Source organism: Lampetra fluviatilis, chromosome 38 (genome assembly GCF_964198595.1).
Source record: "Lampetra fluviatilis chromosome 38, kcLamFluv1.1, whole genome shotgun sequence".
NCBI lineage: Eukaryota > Metazoa > Chordata > Hyperoartia > Petromyzontiformes > Petromyzontidae > Lampetra > Lampetra fluviatilis.
This window is the reverse complement of record NC_136312.1, coordinates 5,250,821-5,273,628: the sequence shown is the minus strand read 5'-3', so window position 1 is coordinate 5,273,628 and position 22,808 is coordinate 5,250,821. Positions and strand designations below refer to the sequence as shown.

Sequence of the window (22,808 nt, the reverse complement as noted above, 5' to 3'; positions counted from 1 at the left end):
TCTGAAGGTTTGAGTGTGATTGCTCTTGATGATGATGATTATTTTTGCCTTCAACTCATTTCTCTGTTGCCGTATTCTCCAGATTATGAGGCTCTCTCGAAAGTTTGACGCACCCCATTCTCATGCCCGGTGTCGGTGAAGTTATACAAATCTGTTCACGCGCAAAGACGCACCGCCAACTTTTTCATGAAAATTACATGGGGGCGGTGGGGTTGGGGAAATGCATGATAGTCCAGACAAAGCAGTAGTTTGTATCTGTAGCCGAGTATTTTGTTGTGTTTATGTTTCTTGTTTACACGTGCTTGTTTTACACGTGACTTGCACAGTAATGCGCTCCCCACGCTGGTCTCTCTGTTACCCTGGACCTCCCTGTAAAAAGTGTCTTGCGTTGGTCTTGAAAATCGTGGCTCAGAGCCGGCTCTCGGCTCTGAGCCACTGAACACGGTCCCAGCCATGCCTCAGTATTTCCATGAGTCTGAGCCTAAACCTGAGCCAGGCCAAGGCTTGTGCCCACTCCCTGTGCCTATGAAGGCAAGTGAATCGCTCAAGCCGGAGCTGAGCCCGCTGCCTTGTGCGAGTCTGCGGGTCTCTTTGTGAGTCTGCGGGTCTCTCATGTAAGTCGGTGAGAAAATATTCGCTCCAGGAGCCTGAGCCGAGCCGCTGATACAAATATGAGCCCTCTGTTAATTACATAAAAATACTACTACTAATTACAATTTACCTATTCATCCATGCGAGACACACTTAGGCTTTTTCGTAGGTGTTTTGCATTGTTTTTTTTCCAGCCAACTAATGAGTACTTGCACAAGTGGAAGGAAACCGGAGCGCTCGAGAAAAAGAAAACAAACACGCGCGCGAGGGGGCAACGCTCGATCCCCCGTACAGATGGAATCAACAGATGGCGATTAGTCCACACTGCGCTGCACTGGCCTTTTCCTGGGGAGCCAGGGGTAGGGCTTGCTCCTCGACGCCCACGGGAGAAAGTCGATTGTCACAACAACATCTCTGTGTCTTCTTGGTTCTTTCGGTAAAGTCACGTAGAATGGAAACAATAAAAATAATAAAATAAAACATAATAAAATAATTCTCACGACGTGTCGGCCACAACGGCTGCTTGCGTTGTGGCCCAAACGTCGTGAGAATTATTTTATTATGTTTTATTTTATTATTTTTAGAAGATGAATCCCTGCAGTCACGAAAGCTTTAAATCGAAATTTAACATCTCTGTGTGTCCACCAACCCTCGCTGCTGCCGCCGCCACCAATGCCGCCACCGCCCAGCTCAACGCGTTGTCCCAATGCATTCCCACCTGGCTGGCCAATGAGTAGGAACGATCGATCAAGCTGCCCTTCTTCCGACGCAGCTGACAAATTCGCGGTCTGTGAATTGGGCTCCGAAGCGGCGTCTCTGTGCTTGCGAGTATTGAATAACGCAAAGCTCCGGCCGACTTAGAATTACATTTTTTTGAGAGGGTTTTCATTTTTTCAGATAATTCTTGCTGCCCTGGGCAGAGATGTTTACTCCCTCGCCTGGCATGCAGGAGAGGTCGTGGGTTCGATCCCGACCCTGATTGCCTGCTGTATATTTGGAATGTGTGTGTCTCTCTCCACATGGTCACGTGGATTTTTCTCTGGGTCCTGCGGGTTTTCCCTGCACGTTTAGAATCAACATCACGTGTTTAGAGTATTTGGCTACTGCTATATATTTCCAAATGATGATAAGCCACTCGTTTGAGCTATCATTCACGATAGCCAGGTCTAATTTTCGATGTAAAGCTTTCGTGACTGCAGGGATTCATCTTCTTGGTGCTCTTCCACTTCCAACCCAGCTTAAATATACGCTCCAAGCGTGGTGGTGTTTCATTCAGACGCTGTCTCCCCGACAGACCTGTTCTTCGCCTGAGGACGGCTGCTTGCGTTGTGGCCGAAACGTCGTGAGAATTATTTTATTATGTTTTATTTTTATTATTTTATTACTTCCCTTCTACGTGACTTTACCGAGAGAACCAAGAAGATGATAGCCAGGTCTCTTCGGAAAAAGAGCTATGTAGCTCAATGGGCCTTACCTGGTAAAATAAAACATTATTTAGTTGTAGTGTGTGTGATGGAGGGGTCGGGGGGGGCCTATTACTCCTCCGCGTGTTCAGCCCCGGTGTAAACCCCCCAATAATTTTAGCCCAGCCGAGTCGTCGCAACGGTGTGGGTGGTAAGGCAATTATTTTTTTTTTTTAAATAGCCAGACCCATTAATACTCGCGTCTCTATTGTCACAGCTGAATGATGTTGGTCCTCTTCTGCATGAATGGCGGTGCATTAGTCTACGTCCAGAGTAAGTGGACGTGCATTGGATGGCTTCGATGCTTCCGTAGAATTTTTGGAGTTGGCAATGACTCGCACGGCTTGCGCAGAGACCCACAGACTCGCACATTGTTCACAGCGGTTCACTACTGTGTGGTCTCACTCAGTGACTTGCAGGTTCACGTAGAGTCCCATGGACTCGGGCAGAGGCCCAGAGACTTGCGCATTGTTCACAGCGGTTCACTACTATGTGGTCTCACTACTATGTGGTCTCACTCAGTGACTTGCAGGTGCACGTAGAGTCCCATGGACTCGGGCAGAGACCCACAGACTCGCGCATTGTTCACAGCGGTTCACTACTATGTGGTCTCACTCAGTGACTTGCAGGTTCACGTAGAGTCCCATGGACTCGGGCAGAGGCCCAGAGACTTGCGCATTGTTCACAGCGGTTCACTACTGTGTGGTCTCACTACTATGTGGTCTCACTCAGTGACTTGCAGGTTCACGTAGAGTCCCATGGACTCGGGCAAAGGCCCACAGACTCGCGCATTGTTCACAGCGGTTCACTACTATGTGGTCTCACTCAGTGACTTGCAGGTTCACGTTGAGTCCCATGGACTCAGGCAGAGGCCCACAGACTCACTGCTGTGTGGTCGATGGTCCGGTCGGTGTCTCTGCGATTGCACGCCACGCTTTCCGTGAACTTCCGCGGGTGAAGGTCACAGTGGGTGGATCTGCCATGATTAGCACAGTTGGATTGAACGCGGCTCATTATGTTTTCGAGGTGCACATTAAATCCCGTCGGTTCTTGAGTGCGCGATCGGCTAAGCGAAAATCTCTCGTTTGGCCGTTGGGTTTGTTTTTGTTTACTTTTGTTGTCCGGCAAAGGCCCCGGCGCGGGGTTTAATCTCGCGTGCGCTCGGGGTCGGCGCTCCCTGCACCGTGGGCGCCGACGCGACGTGACTTTCGGTAATCGACGCAATTAGCGGGCGGCGGCGTGGCCTCGCCGTGGTCGTAGACCGCCGTGGTCGGTTTCACGTCGATGCCGTTGAGACGCTCCGGCGGGGGCGGAGGGGGGGTATTTAACGCCACCGCCGCAGCCCCTTTCCTCGGTGTGGTGCTAACGACCACGGTGATGACGGCTCCCCGCCACGGGTGTATTGCAAACACACACGATTAGGAGAATCGATACGCGCTGCGCAGCTAACTCACGGGACACTCCCTGCAGTACGTGTGCATGAATGTTGAACTCAAGCCGACCGTGCTAATCTGAGGTGACGGGGAGGGGAAGGACAACAAACTAAACTACGAAGAGCAGTTCTAAAGAAATGAGTTTGTCAATCGAGATGATGATGATTTAAAAGTGCGTAGCTACCAGTGGCTTCCTAACATCGGAAAGGAGAGCGTTCCAGACGGCCGCGGGAGCGCACCTGATTGCTGCCACCCGGCCCATATCGCCGCCCCGATCGATGCGGTGCGCTCGCTCGCGCGCATCCGACCCGTCTGAACCGTCCGAGCGTCCGTCTGCCGGCTCGGACGAACGTCCGCGCTCACCCCCTGGGCTTAATTTATGTCGGCGCAGTCGCCACCGCGATCGGTCTTGGTGGGAGTGAGGGTGGGGGGGTGGGGGGGGGTCAGGCCTGCCAGAAGGGGTCGGCTCGCCAGGATGGCGCGCCCAGAGGAGCTGTCACCCCGGGACGATGACCGAGCGCCGCCACCGCCATCGTTTATTTGCATGAGTTACGGTTGTTGCACGTGTTGCTGCTGCTGCTGTTGTTGTTGTTGCCACTCGGGGGACCGGGGGGGGGGTCGACGATCGATGTTCGGTCGCCGCTTCGATGGCAAAAGTTCCCGCTTTTGATCTTCCACAAATGCTCCGTGGTCCACCGTAAACCGCGTCCGTGCAAGCCGCGGCAGATGCGGATACCTGATGCACAAACGTAAAACTCTCCAGTAGTAGTAGTGGTGGCGGTGCGACTGCGGTCATCCAGAACAGACGGTACGCAAACGCGTAACGACTCAATGCCCCCGATCCACGAATCGGAAGGAGACATCGCGGCGATGGTAACGCTACTCCGCTGTCTCCTGACGCGGTTGCCTGGCCCGCCTGCCCGCCCGCACGTGAAGTCGTCGCGCTGCGTCCACATGGGCAGCCGTGCGCCGAGACGGACGGGGACGACGGTCCGTTTGCGCCCAGCGAGTGCGCGCTGCGCGATGCGGCGTTGGCTCTCGCGAACGATTTGACCGTCGTGGTGCACACACCGAGACTCAACGTGTTCGGCGGGCGAAATGCAAATTCGCCGTTGAAGCCACGGGAAGTTTTGCCGGGCGCCGGGTGGGCGAAGCGAGTGCTGGTTTACCGCAACGGAATGGCCACGCTTTCGGCTCTTGGGAGCTTCGTGTGGTCTTACACGAGGCGGAAAAGCGGTGTCCGTGCAATGGGCGTCGAGGGGGAGCGGTGCGTCACCCGCCGCTTTGTGAGCAGAGCACCCTTTGGGGCGCCACGGTGGCTAGGAGATGTTGACATCCTCGCCTGGTATGCAGGAGGTCGTGGGTTCTATCCCAACCCTGACGCCCGCTGTCTATTTGGAGTTTGCGTGTCTCTCTCCCCGTGCTCACGTGGATTTTTCTCCGGGTCCTCCGGCTTTTCCCTCCACATTTAGAATCAACAGCGCGCGTTTAGAGTATCTGGCTGCTATACATGTTCACGTGACGATAAGCCAACTCTATTGAGCTATCATTTGTGGCCTGGTCGCTTCTGAAAAAGAGCCACATCGCTCAGTGGGGGGGGCCTTACCTGGTAAAGATAAAAAATAGTTTTAAAATAAAAATTGGATACCTGATTACTGCGGGGGGGGGGGTGGGGGGCTGCTAGCGGGGGGGGGGGGGCGGGTGGGGTGGTGTAATTTGAGCAAAGACAGGGGGGAGAGGAGCGTTTTGATAACACAGGGGAATTTACCTGGTTGGATGAAATAATCCGGAAGACATTTGGCGCACTTCTTTTGCAACCCTGGTAAGGATGAAGACAGCCCAGCGCCGTTCCCCGGTTGTCCGGATCGCGAAGCGAAGGGGGGCGGACGAGCGAGCGAGCCGTGAGAGCCGCAAAGTGCCGAGGGGACTGGGAGGCATTGTGTGGCGACCTTGGTGACCTCCGCACGCTGGAGATGAGTTGCCTACGGACCCGTGTCCTCGGGCACGGCGCGTTACACCTTGACTAATGTGTAGCATTAGTCGCCTTCATGTGTCTGTGTGTGTGTGTGTGCCTGCCCCGTGACCTGCCAGCGGGCGTTCGACACTTCACGTGGCCTCAAGGTGCACACGGCCTGGCACAAGCGTCGTGGTGACGTCACCGCCACTTAGTGGCGAATGGCGGTTGTTGTTGTTGTTGTTGTGCCTGTGCGTGCGCCGTGTTTTCACGTACCTGCGAATCTGCGGAACACGCTTTTATCCGCATATCGGCATAGCTGTGTATCTAAATGCATTTGTATCCACGTGACCTGATTTTGCACGCCTATCTGCCTGTTTGTGGTGCTGTTCGTATGGGGACCGGTCGTGTCGCTGCGCTACGAACCCGGGCACCCGAGTTCGATTCCCGCTCACGGCCAACACCCAGTGACGATTATTTGAACCGGTCCTGGGCCCTTCCCTAGGTCGACTCGGCATCAAATGAATGTCTGGTGTGGTGTGTAGTTAATATCGTCACTGGGGAGGCAAAGGCGGTCGGGCGTGGTGCTGGTCACCCACCCCCTCGTGTGCCGTTCCGACCTTCATAGGTACGGCTCGCTAACAGCACTTGCCCCAACAGTCTGGTTTGGCTGGACGCGGGATGTTTTGTTTCTTTCTGTTGCAGACATTCAAAATCCACAAGTCTCTATGTCTCCGCCTGCCCGTCGGTGTGTCCATAAACCCGTGTGACACCCTGCCCCTTTGTACCTGCTGACCCTTGTGGCCGTGCGTGTGTGTGTGTGCGTGCCGTGCGCATGTGTACGTGCTCGATATGTCCCTGCGGCACACGTAGTAGCGGTAGTTGAGGCAGTTGGCACGCTGCGCTACCAACCCGGCAATCCGAGGTTCGACTCTGCCCGCTGCGGTGTGTAAACAACGGCACGAGAGAGACAAAGTCGGCCGGGCGTGGTTCCGGCCGCCTGCCCCCCTCACCTGCCGTGCCGGCCTTCATCGGTGCTAACGGCGCTTGCCCCGACAGTCCGTTGAGGCTATTGTCGTGAATCTTTGTCTTGCGCGTGTACCGCGTGGCGCTCGCTCGTGTAGGCATGCCGCGACTGGGCCCCGAGCTGGGCCGCGGGCAGTACGGCGTGGTGTACGCCTGCCACGAGCCGTGGGGCGGACACGCGCACTGCGCCCTCAAGTCGGTCATCCCGCCCGACGACAAGCACTGGAACGACCTGGCGCTCGAGTTCCACTACACGCGGTGAGATTCGACAGCCCGGCGCCCCTCGGCCGCCCGCTCCGTCTGCTCGCTCGCTCGCCGTTCCACTCGTCTGCTCGCCAGCTCGCTCGCCCGGCCACTGGTCTGCTCGCCCACCTGCCCTCCGGCTCGCTTCCTCGCTCACCCGCTCATCCACTCGCCAGAGGTCGCAATCGGGTACCCGATACCCGTACTCTACCCGATACCCGGCTACCCGTGCCCGGTTACCCATACCCGGCCGGGTACGGGTACCCGTCTGCGACCCTGGTGCGGCCGGGTACGGGTAGACCGTGAGTCACTGGTGAGTCACCGTTTGTCACTTATTTCCCGACGTCTTGTCTCTTCTCACAATTCAAGTTCATAGAATCAACCCACCCGCGCCTGCAACATGGCTTCATCCCAGAGGTCGCAATCGGGTACCCGTACCCTACCCGATACCCGGCCGGGTACGGGTAGCCAGGTATCGGGTAGGGTACAAGTACGGGTACCCGTTTGCGACCCTGGTGCGGCCGGGTACGGGTAAGGAATCAAAACTCGTTTGCGACCTCTGCCACTCGCCCTCCAATCTTGGCTCATTCTCCTCTGTGCCCCCCATCTGTTCTGTCGACTCCCTGTTCCTTTTCAGGTCCAGGCTCAAGATCTCTCGCCCCTTATGCCTATGACCGACTGACTGTGCCTCTCTCTCTGACCAACGTGCCCACCATTGTGCCACAACTGCCTTGAGATGAATCTCCCATTAGCCGCACCTCTGATTTTATGGCGCGGTTGGCTACGTCACGTACGCACGTACGTGACGGTACCAATGAACCGCATCTCATTAGCATCGCCGTTTGCGCGTTTGACGTGCTTCTCAAGAACGCCGCATCAATCTCATTCCCGCCGTCAGCGATCGATCGTCCACGCGTCACGCTTCGCTCCCATGTGTGCGAGCCGCAACGCGGGCCCACTTGACCAGTCCTGCCCTTGGCCGTCGTTATGGCAACATCGCTGTAATTTTGCGCCGTACATAATGTGCATTCAACGGTAGAGCGGTCTGATTGATACGTTCCCGCGTCTGAGTATGCTTGTGCGTGCGTGTACATCCTTTCAGGGATGAGGATTTGTATTTATAGGTCCTTTAAACTTTAGACTCGGAGCCTCTTACGTCACATCTCATCTCGGTGTCCGTGGCCCAAGGGTGACGCATTCGCCGCTTGTTAAGGTGTTCACGATTTTAATCCGGCGGGTCGCCCTGGTTAATGCTGCGCGGGTGTGTCGACCATGAATACCCGCCCGTCTGCTTCACGGTGAACTTTCAAGGTCCTCTGACGTCATTCGAAATGAGTAGGCCATTGTGAGGCCTGGCCACGCCACCCCCCCCTTCGTGTGCCGTGTCGACCCTGATGGGCTATTCGCGGGATCTTTGTCTTATGCGTTCCTGTGTGTGTGCAATGACGCCCGTGTGTGTGTGTGCATGCTAGCGTGTGCGTAATACCGCTTGTATGTGTCAGTGTGTGTGTGATACCACGTGTGTGCGTGTGTGTGCGCGTGCGATACAACTCTGCCAACAGTGATTATTGTTTTTTTACCCTTTTATCTGGCAACAAAACTGACACCTTTTTTTACAAGGAGTCATATTTGCATAGCCCACAATACCTGCAGTCGTAATGCAAACAAAAAACATAACTCTGATAATGTATGCACTGTCCTTGAAGTTGATTGGTCCACACCCGAGACGGCTTTCCTTAGAGCCTAGTCTCACATGGTCCTTGAAGTTGATTGGTCCACACCCGAGACGGCTTTCCTTAGAGCCTAGTCTCACGTGGTCCTTGAAGTTGATTGGTCCACACCCGAGACGGCTTTCCTTAGAGCCTAGTCTCACGTGGTCCTTGAAGTTGATTGGTCCACACCCGAGACGGCTTTCCTTAGAGCCTAGTCTCACATGGTCCTTGAAGTTGATTGGTCCACACCCGAGACGGCTTTCCTTAGAGCCTAGTCCCACATGGTCCTTGAAGTTGATTGGTCCACACCCGAGACGGCTTTCCTTAGAGCCTAGTCTCACATGGTCCTTGAAGTTGATTGGTCCACACCCGAGACGGCTTTCCTTAGAGCCTAGTCCCACGTGGCGTTGGACCAGATGCGCCACCTGTGCCAACAGTTTTGGCACAGGTGGTGCATCTGCTAGTGATCTCAGGCAATCAACACCGACTGTACCTGGGTCTGTCCCGTGACCTCCTCTCAGCAGTGAGCCTCCCGCATTGCACGTGACGGCCTCAAAGTGCAGCTAGCCTGGCACAGGCGTTGCGAGGACGTCACTCGTTGGCGAACGTTGCCTGTTGTCGTTATTGTTTTGTGTGTGCGTGTGTGATTCTGCGTGCGTGCGTGCATGTGTGATTTTGCGTGCGTGCGTGCGTGTGTGATTCTGCGTGCGTGTGTGTGTGATTCTGCGTGCGTGTGTGTGTGATTCTGCGTGCATGCGTGTGTGATTCTGCGTGCGTGCGTGTGTGATTCTGCGTGCATGCGTGTGTGATTCTGCGTGCGTGTGTGATTCTGCATGCGTGTGTGATTCTGCGTGCATGCGTGTGTGATTCTGCGTGCATGCGTGTGTGATTCTGCATGCGTGTGTGATTCTGCGTGCATGCGTGTGTGATTCTGCGTGCATGCGTGTGTGATTCTGCGTGCATGCGTGTGTGATTCTGCGTGCATGCGTGTGTGATTCTGCGTGCATGCGTGTGTGATTCTGCGTGCATGCGTGTGTGATTCTGCGTGCATGCGTGTGTGATTCTGCGTGCGTGCGTGTGTGATTCTGCGTGCATGCGTGTGTGATTCTGCGTGCATGCGTGTGTGATTCTGCGTGCATGCGTGTGTGATTCTGCGTGCATGCGTGTGTGATTCTGCGTGCATGCGTGTGTGATTCTGCGTGCGTGCGTGTGTGATTCTGCGTGCATGCGTGTGTGATTCTGCGTGCATGCGTGTGTGATTCTGCGTGCATGCGTGTGTGATTCTGCGTGCATGCGTGTGTGATTCTGCGTGCATGCGTGTGTGATTCTGCGTGCGTGCGTGTGTGATTCTGCGTGCATGCGTGTGTGATTCTGCGTGCATGCGTGTGTGATTCTGCGTGCATGCTTGTGTGATTCTGCGTGCATGCGTGTGTGATTCTGCGTGCATGCGTGTGTGATTCTGCGTGCGTGTGTGATTCTGCATGCGTGTGTGATTCTGCGTGCATGCGTGTGTGATTCTGCGTGCGTGCGTGTGTGATTCTGCGTGCATGCGTGTGTGATTCTGCGTGCGTGTGTGATTCTGCGTGCGTGCGTGTGTGATTCTGCGTGCATGCGTGTGTGATTCTGCGTGCATGCGTGTGTGATTCTGCGTGCGTGCGTGTGTGATTCTGCGTGCGTGTGTGATTCTGCGTGCGTGCGTGTGTGATTCTGCGTGCATGCGTGTGTGATTCTGCGTGCGTGTGTGATTCTGCGTGCGTGCGTGTGTGATTCTGCGTGCGTGTGTGATTCTGCGTGCGTGTGTGATTCTGCGTGCATGCGTGTGTGATTCTGCGTGCGTGTGTGATTCTGTGTGCGTGCGTGCGTGTGTGATTCTGCGTGCGTGCGTGTGTGATTGTGCGTGCGTGTGTGATTCTGCGTGCGTATCCTCACCCAGCTCGATGCCGCGGCACGACCGGCTCGTGTCTCTGCACGGCTCCGTAATTGACTACACGTACGGGGGCGGCTCCAACATGGCCGTGCTCCTCATCATGGATCGGCTGCTCCGCGATCTCTACACCGCCATCAAGGTGCGTGCGCATGTGCGCGTGTCAGTGTGACCATACGTGCGTGTGTGCGATCTCGTGCGTCCATGTGTGCGTCGGTGAGTGCGCCCACGCGCGCGTGCGTGCGTACATTCGTGCCTGTGTGCGTCAGACAGATCTTTGTCTCTGTAAACGTGGCCGTGCGATGCGTGTGTGTGTGCGCATTCATGTGTGTGTGCGCGTGCGTGCGCATGTGTGCGTGCGCATGTGTGCGTGCGCGGCCGATGCAGCGCTCGTTTGTGTGCCCCTAGCGAGCGATCGCGCCCATCCCGCATCCGCGCGATTTGCGAGGTCGGGCGGTCTGCGATGGACTTCCATTTCTGTCCGTCGTCCGTTGGGGATTCGTGACACCGTGCGTGGGAAAATTCACAACTGCGGGCAACGCAGCCGGGAGTTCATTTGCGATCATTCTTTCCGTCGTGTCGTTTCCCCGTTGTTGTTTTTTTTTGTTATACCTGCTGCGTTATCGGCGCCAGTTTATGAATCGACGAAGTGTCCATTCGCCACCCTCGCTGAAGGAGATGTCACAGAACTACTTCTGAGATCCATTCCAGCGACCTCTTGCCCGCTCTCGGGGTCAGCACTTTCCCACGCGCCCCCACTACAAAGGTGCCTGTCGCGTTACATTCAAAGCAACGTTTTATTATTAATATTACTCGACGAGATGCAAGTTTAGCCGAATTCAGTAAAACAAAATATTAATACAAACAAAACAACGCGCGCCCGCCCGCCCGCCAAATCCACAAGAGGCATCCTTCACGTGTCCTTTGCATGTGTTTAATAATACGAGGGGGACGGCTTTGAAGGGATTTGTTTGTGGCCGATAAACAAAAAAACGCGTAATAGCCCAGAGAGAGAGCGAGACACTGGGGGGTGGGGGGAGCGTCGGTTCTGACCCTTGCAAATGGAGCCTTATCTTTTCTGCTCTCAGGCCTAAATAAATAAATAAACGCGCCAAGGAGCTGAAAGATTCCGCGTGAGGCCTCTTAATTACGGCCACTCCACGCCGCTTGTGTTTATTTAAAAAAAAGCTGCACTTGGGTTTGTTTTTTTTTTCCTCCACCGCCGCGGTTTTTAACCCATGAGGAGGAAAGAGCGACGGTCCGAGTCCGTTGCGCCGCGTCAGCTCTGCATCCGCGAGTTGTTAGCTACCTCGCCAGGTATACACGAGGTCGTGGGTCCGATCCTGAGTTTGCGCGTGTCTCTCTCCCCGCGGTCGTGTGGATTTTTCTCCGGGTCCCCCGGTCTTTCCCTCCGCATCTTGAAGTGTGCGTGAAGAATATTTGGCTGCTGTAAATTTCCGCACGACAAGCCACTCCGCTAAGCTACCATTCGTGGCCAGGTCGCTTCTGAAAAAGAGCTACATAGCTCAGTGGGCCTCACCTGGTGAAATAAAAACAGTTTTGTTTGAGTTTACCCCGGAGATGGCTCGACTTCGCCCCCACTGCGAGCGAGCGAGCGATTGCCACCTCTACGCGTCTATCCGTCTGTGTCTCTGACTCTCCATTGGACCATTCCATCCATCCTTCCGTTCATCCGTCCGTTCGTCCGTCTGTCCAACTGTCTGTCCAACTGTCTGTCCATCTGCTCAGCCACAATTCGCTCGTCCGTCTGTCCATCTGCCCGACCATCCATACTTCTTCTGACCATCCATCCATCTGTCCGCCCGACTGTCGGACCGTCCGTTCATCTGTCTTTTCGCTCCCGTTCCACCGCCGTTGTCCGGGCTGCAGTCACTGCAGGGTGAATGTCAGGGCTTGAACGGATCTCACGCAGAACGGCGCGACTTCTCCCTTGTTCGCTAAACGTCGACGTGCGGAAGCGGATATCGCAAAACTACTTGCGATATCCCTGCACCTGACCTCGTCCGTGCGGCAGGGCAGCGGTCCCCAACTTTTTTGGCACCAGGAACCGTTTCGTGGAAGACAACTTTTTTCACGGACCGGTCCACGGCCTGGTTCCTAACAGGCGGCGGACCTGTACCAGCCCGCGCGGCCTGGGGGTTGTGGACCCCTGCAATAGGGGACGGAACTTTCCCACCCACACCTGCCACCGTGAATAACATTTACATCACCCGACGGTCAGATCCGCAATTAAGCGCGGCACCGAATTGGACGTGCCCGTTGGTACGGTCACCGGTGAGCCGGCTGAGAGAGAACGTCTGCTTCGCTTCGCTCGAGAACTCGTGTTTCTATCACCCCGGGGCGGGCCGACGCCCGGGTTCTCGCGGCCTCACCGGCTCCGGCTCGGCATCTCCGTCGCGACCCTGGGCCGGGGCCCCCCACGCGGCCGTCCGGGCCGCCTCGCCGCGATCGCAAACAAAAAGTCCCCGAGGGCAGGAAAGGGTTAGTGCACGAGGCCGGCTCGGCCGTTGCAAGCCCCGCATCCTTCCGTCCGTACTCGCGGCGATCGCCGAACAAAAGCGTTTTGTCCCGCGGACTGCTTTCCCGGTGTAGTTAGAGAGAAAAGGCCCAATCCCCCCCCCCCAATCCCCCCCCGCTAAAATGAGAGAGAGTGAGGAGAGAGTGCCGCGCACCCCTTTGAAGGGAGTATTGAAGTTGCTGCTAAGTGCCACCCACCCACCCCGACCCACCCGTTTCTCCGCCAGCGGCATTAACGCTCCCCGCCACGCTTTTGTGGCGGGACAATGAGCGAGCCGCCTCTTAGCCGCGGATACCGACTCGCGAGCGTGACGGTCCCCGGCGCTGCTTCTTCTCCGTCGTCGTCGTCATCGCAGCAGCAAGCAGCAGCAGCAGCCCGCGTCCGTATTAGTATTGTCATTCAGGTTGTGTTATTTATATATACGCGCGCGCGCACGCGTGTTTCGAAACACAAGCACGCACTCGAAGCTGTGAGCATTTGTCTTCGTTGATTGGCCAGCGGGCGCCAAGAGCTGCTCAAAGTGTGGATACAATCAGCAGCGCGCAGTTGAATCGGTGCGTGGGGTTTTGTTTGATCAGAACACTCGGGCCCGACGACATATTCAAATGAAAGTCTTTTTTAAAACCCGCGTGGCATTCTCGTGCTCGAGAGTGAGCATTTGCAAACGGAGCAGAGAAGTGCGTGTGTTATTGTGTGCGAGCGTGTGTGGAGGAGCGGTGGCACAGTGGTTGTGTGTATTGTGTGCGAGCGTGTGTGGGGAGTGGTGGCACAGTGGTTGTGTGTTATTGTGTGCGAGCGTGTGTGGAGGAGCGGTGGCACAGTGGTTGTGTGTATTGTGTGCGAGCATGCGTGGGGGAGTGGTGGCACAGTGGTTGTGTGTTATTGTGTGCGAGTGTGTGTGGGGGAGTGGTGGCACAGTGGTTGTGTGTATTGTGTGCGAGCGTGTGTGGAGGAGCGGTGGCACAGTGGTTGTGTGTCATTGTGTGCGAGCGTGTGTGGGGGAGTGGTGGCACAGTGGTTGTGTGTTATTGTGTGCGAGCGTGTGTGGGGGAGCGGTGGCACAGTGGTTGTGTGTTATTGTGTGCGAGCGTGTGTGGGGGAGTGGTGGCACAGTGGTCGTGTGTCATTGTGTGCGAGCGTGTGTGGGGGAGTGGTGGCACAGTGGTTGTGTGTTATTGTGTGCGAGCGTGTGTGGGGGAGCGGTGGCACAGTGGTTGTGTGTTATTGTGTGCGAGCGTGTGTGGGGGAGCGGTGGCACAGTGGTTGTGTGTTATTGTGTGCGAGCGTGCGTGGGGGAGCGGTGGCACAGTGGTTGTGTGTTATTGTGTGCGAGCGTGTGTGGGCTAGCGGTGGCACAGTGGTTGTGTGTTATTGTGTGCGAGCGTGTGTGGGGGAGCGGTGGCACAGTGGTTGTGTGTTATTGTGTGCGAGCGTGCGTGGGGGAGTGGTGGCACAGTGGTTGTGTGTTATTGTGTGCGAGCGTGTGTGGGGGAGTGGTGGCACAGTGGTCGTGTGTCATTGTGTGCGAGCGTGCGTGGGGGAGTGGTGGCACAGTGGTCGTGTGTCATTGTGTGCGAGCGTGCGTGGGGGAGTGGTGGCACAGTGGTCGTGTGTCATTGTGTGCGAGCGTGTGTGGGGGAGTGGTGGCACAGTGGTCGTGTGTTATTGTGTGCGAGCGTGTGTGGGGGAGTGGTGGCACAGTGGTCGTGTGTCATTGTGTGCGAGCGTGTGTGGGGGAGTGGTGGCACAGTGGTCGTGTGTCATTGTGTGCGAGCGTGTGTGGGGGAGTGGTGGCACAGTGGTCGTGTGTCATTGTGTGCGAGCGTGCGTGGGGGAGTGGTGGCACAGTGGTCGTGTGTTATTGTGTGCGAGCGTGTGTGGGGGAGCGGTGGCACAGTGGTCGTGTGTTATCGTGTGCGAGAGTGTGTGGGGGAGTGGTGGCACAGTGGTCGTGTGTTATTGTGTGCGAGCGTGTGTGGGGGAGTGGTGGCACAGTGGTTGTGTGTATTGTGTGCGAGCGTGTGTGGGGGAGTGGTGGCACAGTGGTCGTGTGTTATTGTGTGCGAGCGTGTGTGGGAGAGCGGTGGCACAGTGGTTGTGTGTCATTGTGTGCGAGCGTGTGTGGGAGAGTGGTGGCACAGTGGTCGTGTGTTATCGTGTGCGAGCGTGTGTGGGGAGTGGTGGCACAGTGGTCGTGTGTATTGTGTGCGAGCGTGTGTGGGGGAGCGGTGGCACAGTGGTTGTGTGTATTGTGTGCGAGCGTGTGTGGGGAGTGGTGGCACAGTGGTTGTGTGTATTGTGTGCGAGCGTGTGTGGGGAGTGGTGGCACAGTGGTCGTGTGTATTGTGTGCGAGCGTGTGTGGGGGAGCGGTGGCACAGTGGTTGTGTGTATTGTGTGCGAGCGTGTGTGGGAGAGTGGTGGCACAGTGGTCGTGTGTATTGTGTGCGAGCGTGTGTGGGGGAGTGGTGGCACAGTGGTTGTGTGTATTGTGTGCGAGCGTGTGTGGGGAGTGGTGGCACAGTGGTCGTGTGTATTGTGTGCGAGCGTGTGTGGGGGAGTGGTGGCACAGTGGTTGTGTGTATTGTGTGCGAGCGTGTGTGGGGAGTGGTGGCACAGTGGTTGTGTGTATTGTGTGCGAGCGTGTGTGGGGAGTGGTGGCACAGTGGTCGTGTGTATTGTGTGCGAGCGTGTGTGGGGGAGTGGTGGCACAGTGGTCGTGTGTATTGTGTGCGAGCGTGTGTGGGGGAGTGGTGGCACAGTGGTCGTGTGTATTGTGTGCGAGCGTGTGTGGGAGAGTGGTGGCACAGTGGTCGTGTGTTATTGTGTGCGAGCGTGTGTGGGAGAGTGGTGGCACAGTGGTTGTGTGTATTGTGTGCGAGCGTGTGTGGGAGAGTGGTGGCACAGTGGTTGTGTGTCATTGTGTGCGAGCGTGTGTGGGAGAGTGGTGGCACAGTGGTCGTGTGTATTGTGTGCGAGCGTGTGTGGGAGAGTGGTGGCACAGTGGTTGTGTGTATTGTGTGCGAGCGTGTGTGGGAGAGTGGTGGCACAGTGGTTGTGTGTCATTGTGTGCGAGCGTGTGTGGGAGAGTGGTGGCACAGTGGTCGTGTGTCATTGTGTGCGAGCGTGTGTGGGAGAGTGGTGGCACAGTGGTCGTGTGTCATTGTGTGCGAGCGTGAGTGGGGGAGTGGTGGCACAGTGGTTGTGTGTCATTGTGTGCGAGCGTGTGTGGGGGAGTGGTGGCACAGTGGTTGTGTGTATTGTGTGCGAGCGTGTGTGGGGGAGCGGTGGCACAGTGGTCGTGTGTTATCGTGTGCGAGCGTGTGTGGGGGAGTGGTGGCACAGTGGTTGTGTATTATTTTGTGCGAGCGTGTGTGGGGGAGTGGTGGCACAGTGGTTGTGTATTATTTTGTGCGAGCGTGTGTGGGGGAGTGGTGGCACAGTGGTTGTGTGTATTGTGTGCGAGCGTGTGTTGGGGAGCGGTGGCACAGTGGTCGTGTGTCATTGTGTGCGAGCGTGTGTGGGGAGTGGTGGCACAGTGGTCGTGTGTATTGTGTGCGAGCGTGTGTGGGGGAGCGGTGGCACAGTGGTTGTGTGTATTGTGTGCGAGCGTGTGTGGGGAGTGGTGGCACAGTGGTCGTGTGTATTGTGTGCGAGCGTGTGTGGGGGAGCGGTGGCACAGTGGTTGTGTGTATTGTGTGCGAGCGTGTGTGGGGAGTGGTTGCACAGTGGTCGTGTGTATTGTGTGCGAGCGTGTGTGGGGAGTGGTGGCACAGTGGTCGTGTGTATTGTGTGCGAGCGTGTGTTGGGGAGCGGTGGCACAGTGGTCGTGTGTATCGTGTGCGAGCGTGAGTGGGGGAGCGGTGGCACAGTGGTTGTGTGCGAGCGTGCGTGGGGGAGCGGTGGCACAGTGGTCGGCGCACTGCGATACGAACGCGGCCGACCGGCGTTCGATTCACGCTCGCGACTAACGAGAGCGAATACCTCGACTTATCCTGGGCCCCCTCTAGGACGACGCAGCCTTAACCGAGTACCTGGTGTGGTGTGTAATCGTCAGCACTGGGGATACAAATGTGGCCAGGCGTGGCCCCAGCCACCTACCCATAGCCACCTACTCCCTCGTGTGCCGTTCCGGCCTTCATCGGTGCCCGTGAACAGCACTTGCCTCAACAGTCTGTTCGAGGCTACATATATGCATGGTCTGGTCGAGATCTGCATAGTGTATATATGGTGTGTGTATGTGGCATAGAGGAGGCGGGAGTGTCGCGGTTGGCGCCTCGCGCTCCGAACCCAGCGAGTTCGATTCACGCTCACGGGCAACACCAGTGACGATTTGACGGTCCTGGGCCTCCCCTAGGTCCACTCAGCCTCAAATGAATACCTGTGAAACGAAGGCGGCCGGGCGTGGTGCTGACCACCCACCCCCTTGGCGTGCCGTGCCCGTCATTCATAGGTGCTGCTTGCTACCAGCACCCTGAAAGTCTGTTGAGGCTATATGGAGGATTTCGATTTAAAGCTTTCGTGACTGCAGGGATTCATCTTCTTGGTTCTTTCGGTAAAGTCACGTAGAAGGGAAATAATAAAATAATAAAAATAAAACATAATAAAATAATTATGCTTTATTTTTTAAAGTCACGTAGAATGGAAATAATAAAATAATAAAAATAAAACATAATAAAATAATTATGCTTTATTTTTATTATTTCCATTCTACGTGACTTTACCGAAAGAACCAAGAAGATATTTGGAGGATCTTTGTCTTTTTGTCTGGGTGCGTGGACGGATGTGCCCCAAGCATCGCTAACCGTGAAATGAATAAAAAAACTTTTTAAAAGTTGTCACCATTTCATGTATTTTTAAAATGTGTTTCCCCTTCAAGTGCTCGCTTGTACGTGTACGTGAGATGCTCCTTGACTGCTCGTGCCTGCGCCGGTCTGTAAAGGCTTTGCGGGGGGGGGGGGTGGGATCTTTTTTGTCTCTTAGGGGGGGCTGGTTTTAGCGGCTCGGCTCCGGGTGGCGCTGGACGTGGTGGAGGGGATCCGATTCCTGCACAGCCAAGGCCTTGTCCACCGAGACATCAAACTGAAGAACGTGCTCGTACGTCCGCCCACGTGACCGCACGCACCCCCCCCCCCCTTTCCAAGAGAGCGTCACCCTGGTGCACCTAGCCTGGCACAGAGTGCACCTTGCCTGGCAAGATCGCTGCGGTGACGTCACCGCCGCCCGGTGGCGGATAGCGGTTGTTTGTGCTGTGTGTGTTGGGGTAGCTGGGGTGGTGTAGCGGTTAGCGCTACGCTGCGCTACGAACCCGGCGGCCCGAGTTCGATTCCCGCTCACGGCCGACACCGGTGACGATTATCTGAACCGGTCCTGCGCCTCCCCTAAGTCGACTCAGCCTCAAATGAGTACCTGGTGCGATGCGTAGTAAACATCGCCTCTAGGGAGACAAAGGCGGTCGGGCGTGGTGCTGACCACCCACCCCCTCGTGTGCCGTTCGTTCCGGCCTTCGCAGGTGCTCGCTGACAGCACTTGCCCCAACAGTCTGTTTAAGCTGTACGGGGGATCTTTGTCTTTGGTTTGGGGTAACTGCTCGCTAACTGCACTTGCCCCAATGGTCAGTTCAAGGCTGTATGCGGTAATCTTTGTCTTTGCGCGTGTGTGCGTGTGTGCGTATGTGCGTGCGTGCCCCATGTGCGTGTGTGTCTGTGCGTGTGTGCGTGCCCCGTGTGCGTGCGTGCCCCATGTGCGTGTGCGTCTGTGCGTGTGTGCGTGTACCATGTGTGCGTGTGTGCGTGCCCCTTGTGCTTGTGCGTGTGTGCGTGTGTGCGTGCACCATGTGTGCGTGTGTGCATGCCCCTTGTGCTTGTGCGTCTGTGCGTGTGTGCGTCTTTGCGTCTGTGCGTGTGTGCGTGCACCATGTGTGCCTGTGTGCGTGCACCATGTGTGCGTCGCTCTGTGTAGCTGGACAAGTCAAACCGCGCGAAGATCACCGACCTGGGATTCTGCAAACCCGAGGCGATGATGTCGGGCAGCATCGTGGGGACGCCCATCCACATGGCTCCCGAGCTCTTCTCTGGTGAGTTCGAGGGCAAACTAACAAGTAAGAAAAACCTTGCACTCGCATGGCTACGTACAACGCTTCCCACCACCGCTCGGTCACCCTCCCTCGTGTTTAATTTGCGATAATCAGAATGGTTATTCGTGCTGCGGGAGGAATCCGATGAGCAATCAAAGCTCTTTTTCACAGGTGTACAGCAGGGGCACGTGGTCAGAACGTGACAGCAACAAGCCAGGCAACGAGACGATAGCCACGGTAGCTATCGAGGGAGGGGCTGGGTAGGGAGGGTGGGGAGGGGAGGGTGGGGAGGAGCTGGGTGGGGAGGGTGGGGAGGGGCTGGGTGGAGCTGGGTGGGGAGGGGCTGGTCACCCCGTGGTGCCCTTATGAAACTCAACGTTTAACCTACTCACGCCGGCTTGTGCCCGCCCTCACAGTCGGGCATATTTGCGGAATACACCACGCCGCCGTTGACCCTGGCCATTGACCGAGCAACTCAACGTTCCTACCAGCTCCCTCCGCAGGAATTGTGTTTTTAGATCATCTTTACGAGAGTTGCCACCCCCCCCCCCAAATTATGGATGAGAGCAACGGGCCAATGCCTAAACACTTTAAACTGTAGATCAGCACTGCCTTTCAACGGAAATTACGATTTGGAATTCTAGAGCCTCCAAATGCGGCCGCCGTCTCAAGATGCCGTGCGGCAAATATTGGGGTCATCTGCGGCACGCGGGGAAGAGGAGGAGGAGGCGTGCGGTGGTTGTTTTGAATGGCCGTATTTGTTTCCGCGCGTAATACATATGAAGCAGTCGACTGTTTTCCAAGAATGACGCGCGGAGGATCTTGGTGACAAAGGAGCCACCCTGGGCTTCGCAATTTTAAATCCAGATTGGCAAACTAATTTCTGTTTGTGTTTTAGTTTTTTTGTCGTTTCCCCCCCCCCCCGCACGTCCGATTAGCACGGTCGGCTACGTACTGTGAAGTACAACATGTGTAGATACGTACAAAAAACAGAAAGTTACAGCATGTAAGTCGTACTACTGCGGACGCTGAGTAACGAGCAAGTGAACAAAACACTCAAGCCTTGCTCTTTTCAAGTAACATTGGCAGGTGATGCACTTCAACACATCCACGTCTCACCGAGTCCGCGAACTACTTATGCAGGGATAGAGTACATATCAAATTAAAAAAAACTATCAACTGTTTTTTTATTTTACCAGGTAAGGCCTCACTGAGCTATGCAGCTCTTTTTCATCATCGTCACGGGGACATTTAAAGCCGCCTAATGCTCCAAACGAGTGATGTTGATTCTAAGTGTGGAGGGAATAACCGGGGGACTCCACATGACCACGGGGAGAGAGGAACGCAAACTCCAAATAAACGGGTATCTCCAGGGGCCGGGATCGAGCCCACGAACTCCTGCATACGAGGCGAGGCAATTAACATCTCGCCGCCGATGCGGGAAGAGTAGCAGCAGTAGCGGAGGATGGGTAAGGGATGTAAGGGATGAGTGTTCATGGAGGGGACGGGCAGCAGGTGAGTGAAGTTGAACGTCTTTCGCACCGTACGGAGCCAAGCACGCTAATCGAAGGTGCTTGGTTTGCGACGCTTACGCGCCGATGCCTGCCGCTCGCGCACAGCAGGAGCAGCCCCCCCTCCCCCCCGCCCCCCCCCCGCACCCCCCCCCCCGCACCCCCCCCCCGCACCCCCCCCCCCCGCCCCCCCCCCCGCACCCCCCCCCCCCGCACCCCCCCCGCACCCCCCCCCCCCCCCCCGCACGTGATTCACGCGCGAGTCCCAGAGTAAACATTTCTGAGGAGAAGGAAAAACATAAAATTCCGAGCATTTCGTGCGGGTGATCCAGCATCGCACAGCGAGCGAGCGTGAGCCTTCCCGTAGCGTTCTTTAAATGATGATGATGATAATAATCGCGCGTTTGCGATCGCTCCTCGTTTTCGCCGTTGCTACAAACGCGTTTATCCATCCGCAGCCACCATTACGTCTCGTCATTTTCCACGGGGCGCGCGTGTGGGGTGACCTTACCGATACCCCCGCGACCCCCCGTGTGCGTTCGCTCGCGGGAAACCGTGGAGAGGCGAGATGGATTTATCCTGCGTAGTCGCTGATTCATACGTTCAGTAGCGGGGGGGGGGGGGGGTGGGGTGGCCGTGATTGCTCTCTCTCCTCGAGTGCCCATCTCTCCCCCGTATCTCCCCGCTGAGTGAACGAGCGGCCTTTGTCCGTCGGTGACGAACGGCGGAAACGCAACGGACCGCAAACAAGCTCGCAGAATGCCCGCGCCGCCCTCTCTCTCTCGACAGCGCCCTCGTTAGTGAGGAGGCCCCGCTGCTTAGGCAGCTTTAAAGTGATGGCTTTGAATGGGTATCGATGACCGAAAACAAACTTTGTACGTACGTCACTTGGGGCAAGTGCTGCGAGCGAGCACCTATGGAGGCTGCCACGGCACACGTGGGGCGATGTTTACGCGATGCGCCAGGTGCTCTTTTGAGGCTCAGTCGACCTCGAGGATGCCCAGGGCCGGTTCATTTAATCGCCGCCGTTATTGGTCGTGAGCAGGGCAGTGCGATAATCAGTGTGCCGCCGCTCTCCACCACACACACCAATAACAAACACGCACACACACCACACACACCCAACAGGCACACCAATAACAAACACACACCACACACACCACATACACAAATAACAAACACACACCACATACACAAATAACAAACACACCACACACCACATACACCAATAACAAACACGCACACACACCACACACACCCAACAGGCACACCAATAACAAACACACACACACACCCAACAGGCACACCCTGTGCTTTCAGAAGCATTTGCTCCCCCCCCCCCCTCCCGCCCCCCCCACCACCCATCTCCCTCACCCCCCACCCCTCATCTCATCCTCCCCCCCTCTTCCTCCTCCCCCCTCCTGCTCATCCTCTCTGCGCCACCTTTTGATGGTACCCCCCTCCCCCCCCATCCTTCGTCTCTGTCTCCTCCCCGCCCCCGAAACCGCGGCCTTGGCGCGGCGCGGTGCAGGCAAGTACGACAACTCTGTGGACGTGTACGCATTCGGCATCCTCTTCTGGTACGTGTGCGCCGGCGCCGTGCGGCTGCCCGAGGCCTTCGAGCGCTGCGCCACCAAGGATCAGCTTTGGACCAACGTGCGCAGGGGTGAGGCAGCGCACGCACGGCACCCACGCGACCCGCACTACCCACGCGACCCACGCGACCCACGCGACTCACGCGACTCACGCGACCCACGCGACCCACGCGACCCACGCGACCCACGCGACCCACGCGACCCACGCGACCCACGCGACCGCTGCAGGTGCGCTTCTGCGGCGGCCGTCCGGAGCGCTCTTCCTTACGATGTCAGGAAGCCACCGCACCTCCGATCAGCACGGTCGGCTACGTACGGCGCGACAAAAAGTTCGACGTACGTACATACGTTGCGTCATCAACAACGAGCCGCTGCTCGCCACTGAGCGTGACTGTCGCGCGCGACTGTGCCTAGGCGCCCGTCGTGCGTACGCGGCGACGTCACCGCGGCCTAGCTCGCGCCATGCTAGGTTCGCTTTGAGGCCGTTAGGTGACGTGCGGAAGGCTCTCTCTGCTGGCGGCATTTCACGGAACGGATGCGGGTGGTGTCGGTTAATGTGCGCGTCACGAGTGCGTTATGCGGCGCGGTGCCCTACGAACCTGGACACCCGGGTTCGATTCCCGCCCACGGTCACCACCGGTGACAATTATCTGAACCGGTCCTGGGCCTCCCCTACTTTGACTCGGCCTCAAGCGAGTGCCCGGTGCGGTGTGTAAACACATCGCCACTCGGGAGACGGACGA

The 22,808-nt window shown here is 56.6% G+C and overlaps 1 protein-coding gene across 3 annotated transcripts in view; it reads left to right on the top strand.

Annotated features, from left to right (window-relative positions):
- DSTYK (dual serine/threonine and tyrosine protein kinase) overlaps nt 1-22,808 on the top strand; it is an 85,640-nt gene that overhangs the window by 55,172 nt on the left and 7,660 nt on the right. For 2 of the 3 annotated variants that reach the window (XR_013639697.1, XM_078874079.1), the window contains exons 9-13: nt 6,566-6,725; nt 10,356-10,488; nt 17,867-17,980; nt 18,845-18,983; nt 22,002-22,136. Coding sequence is in view for 2 of the 3 variants with exons in the window: in XM_078874079.1 (XP_078730205.1) it covers nt 6,566-6,725; nt 10,356-10,488; nt 17,867-17,980; nt 18,845-18,983; nt 22,002-22,136 (681 nt within the window). In the remaining variant the exon portion in view is untranslated. The remainder of the gene's footprint in view (nt 1-6,565; nt 6,726-10,355; nt 10,489-17,866; nt 17,981-18,844; nt 18,984-22,001; nt 22,137-22,808) is intronic. The other variant, XM_078874080.1, reaches the window with a different exon arrangement.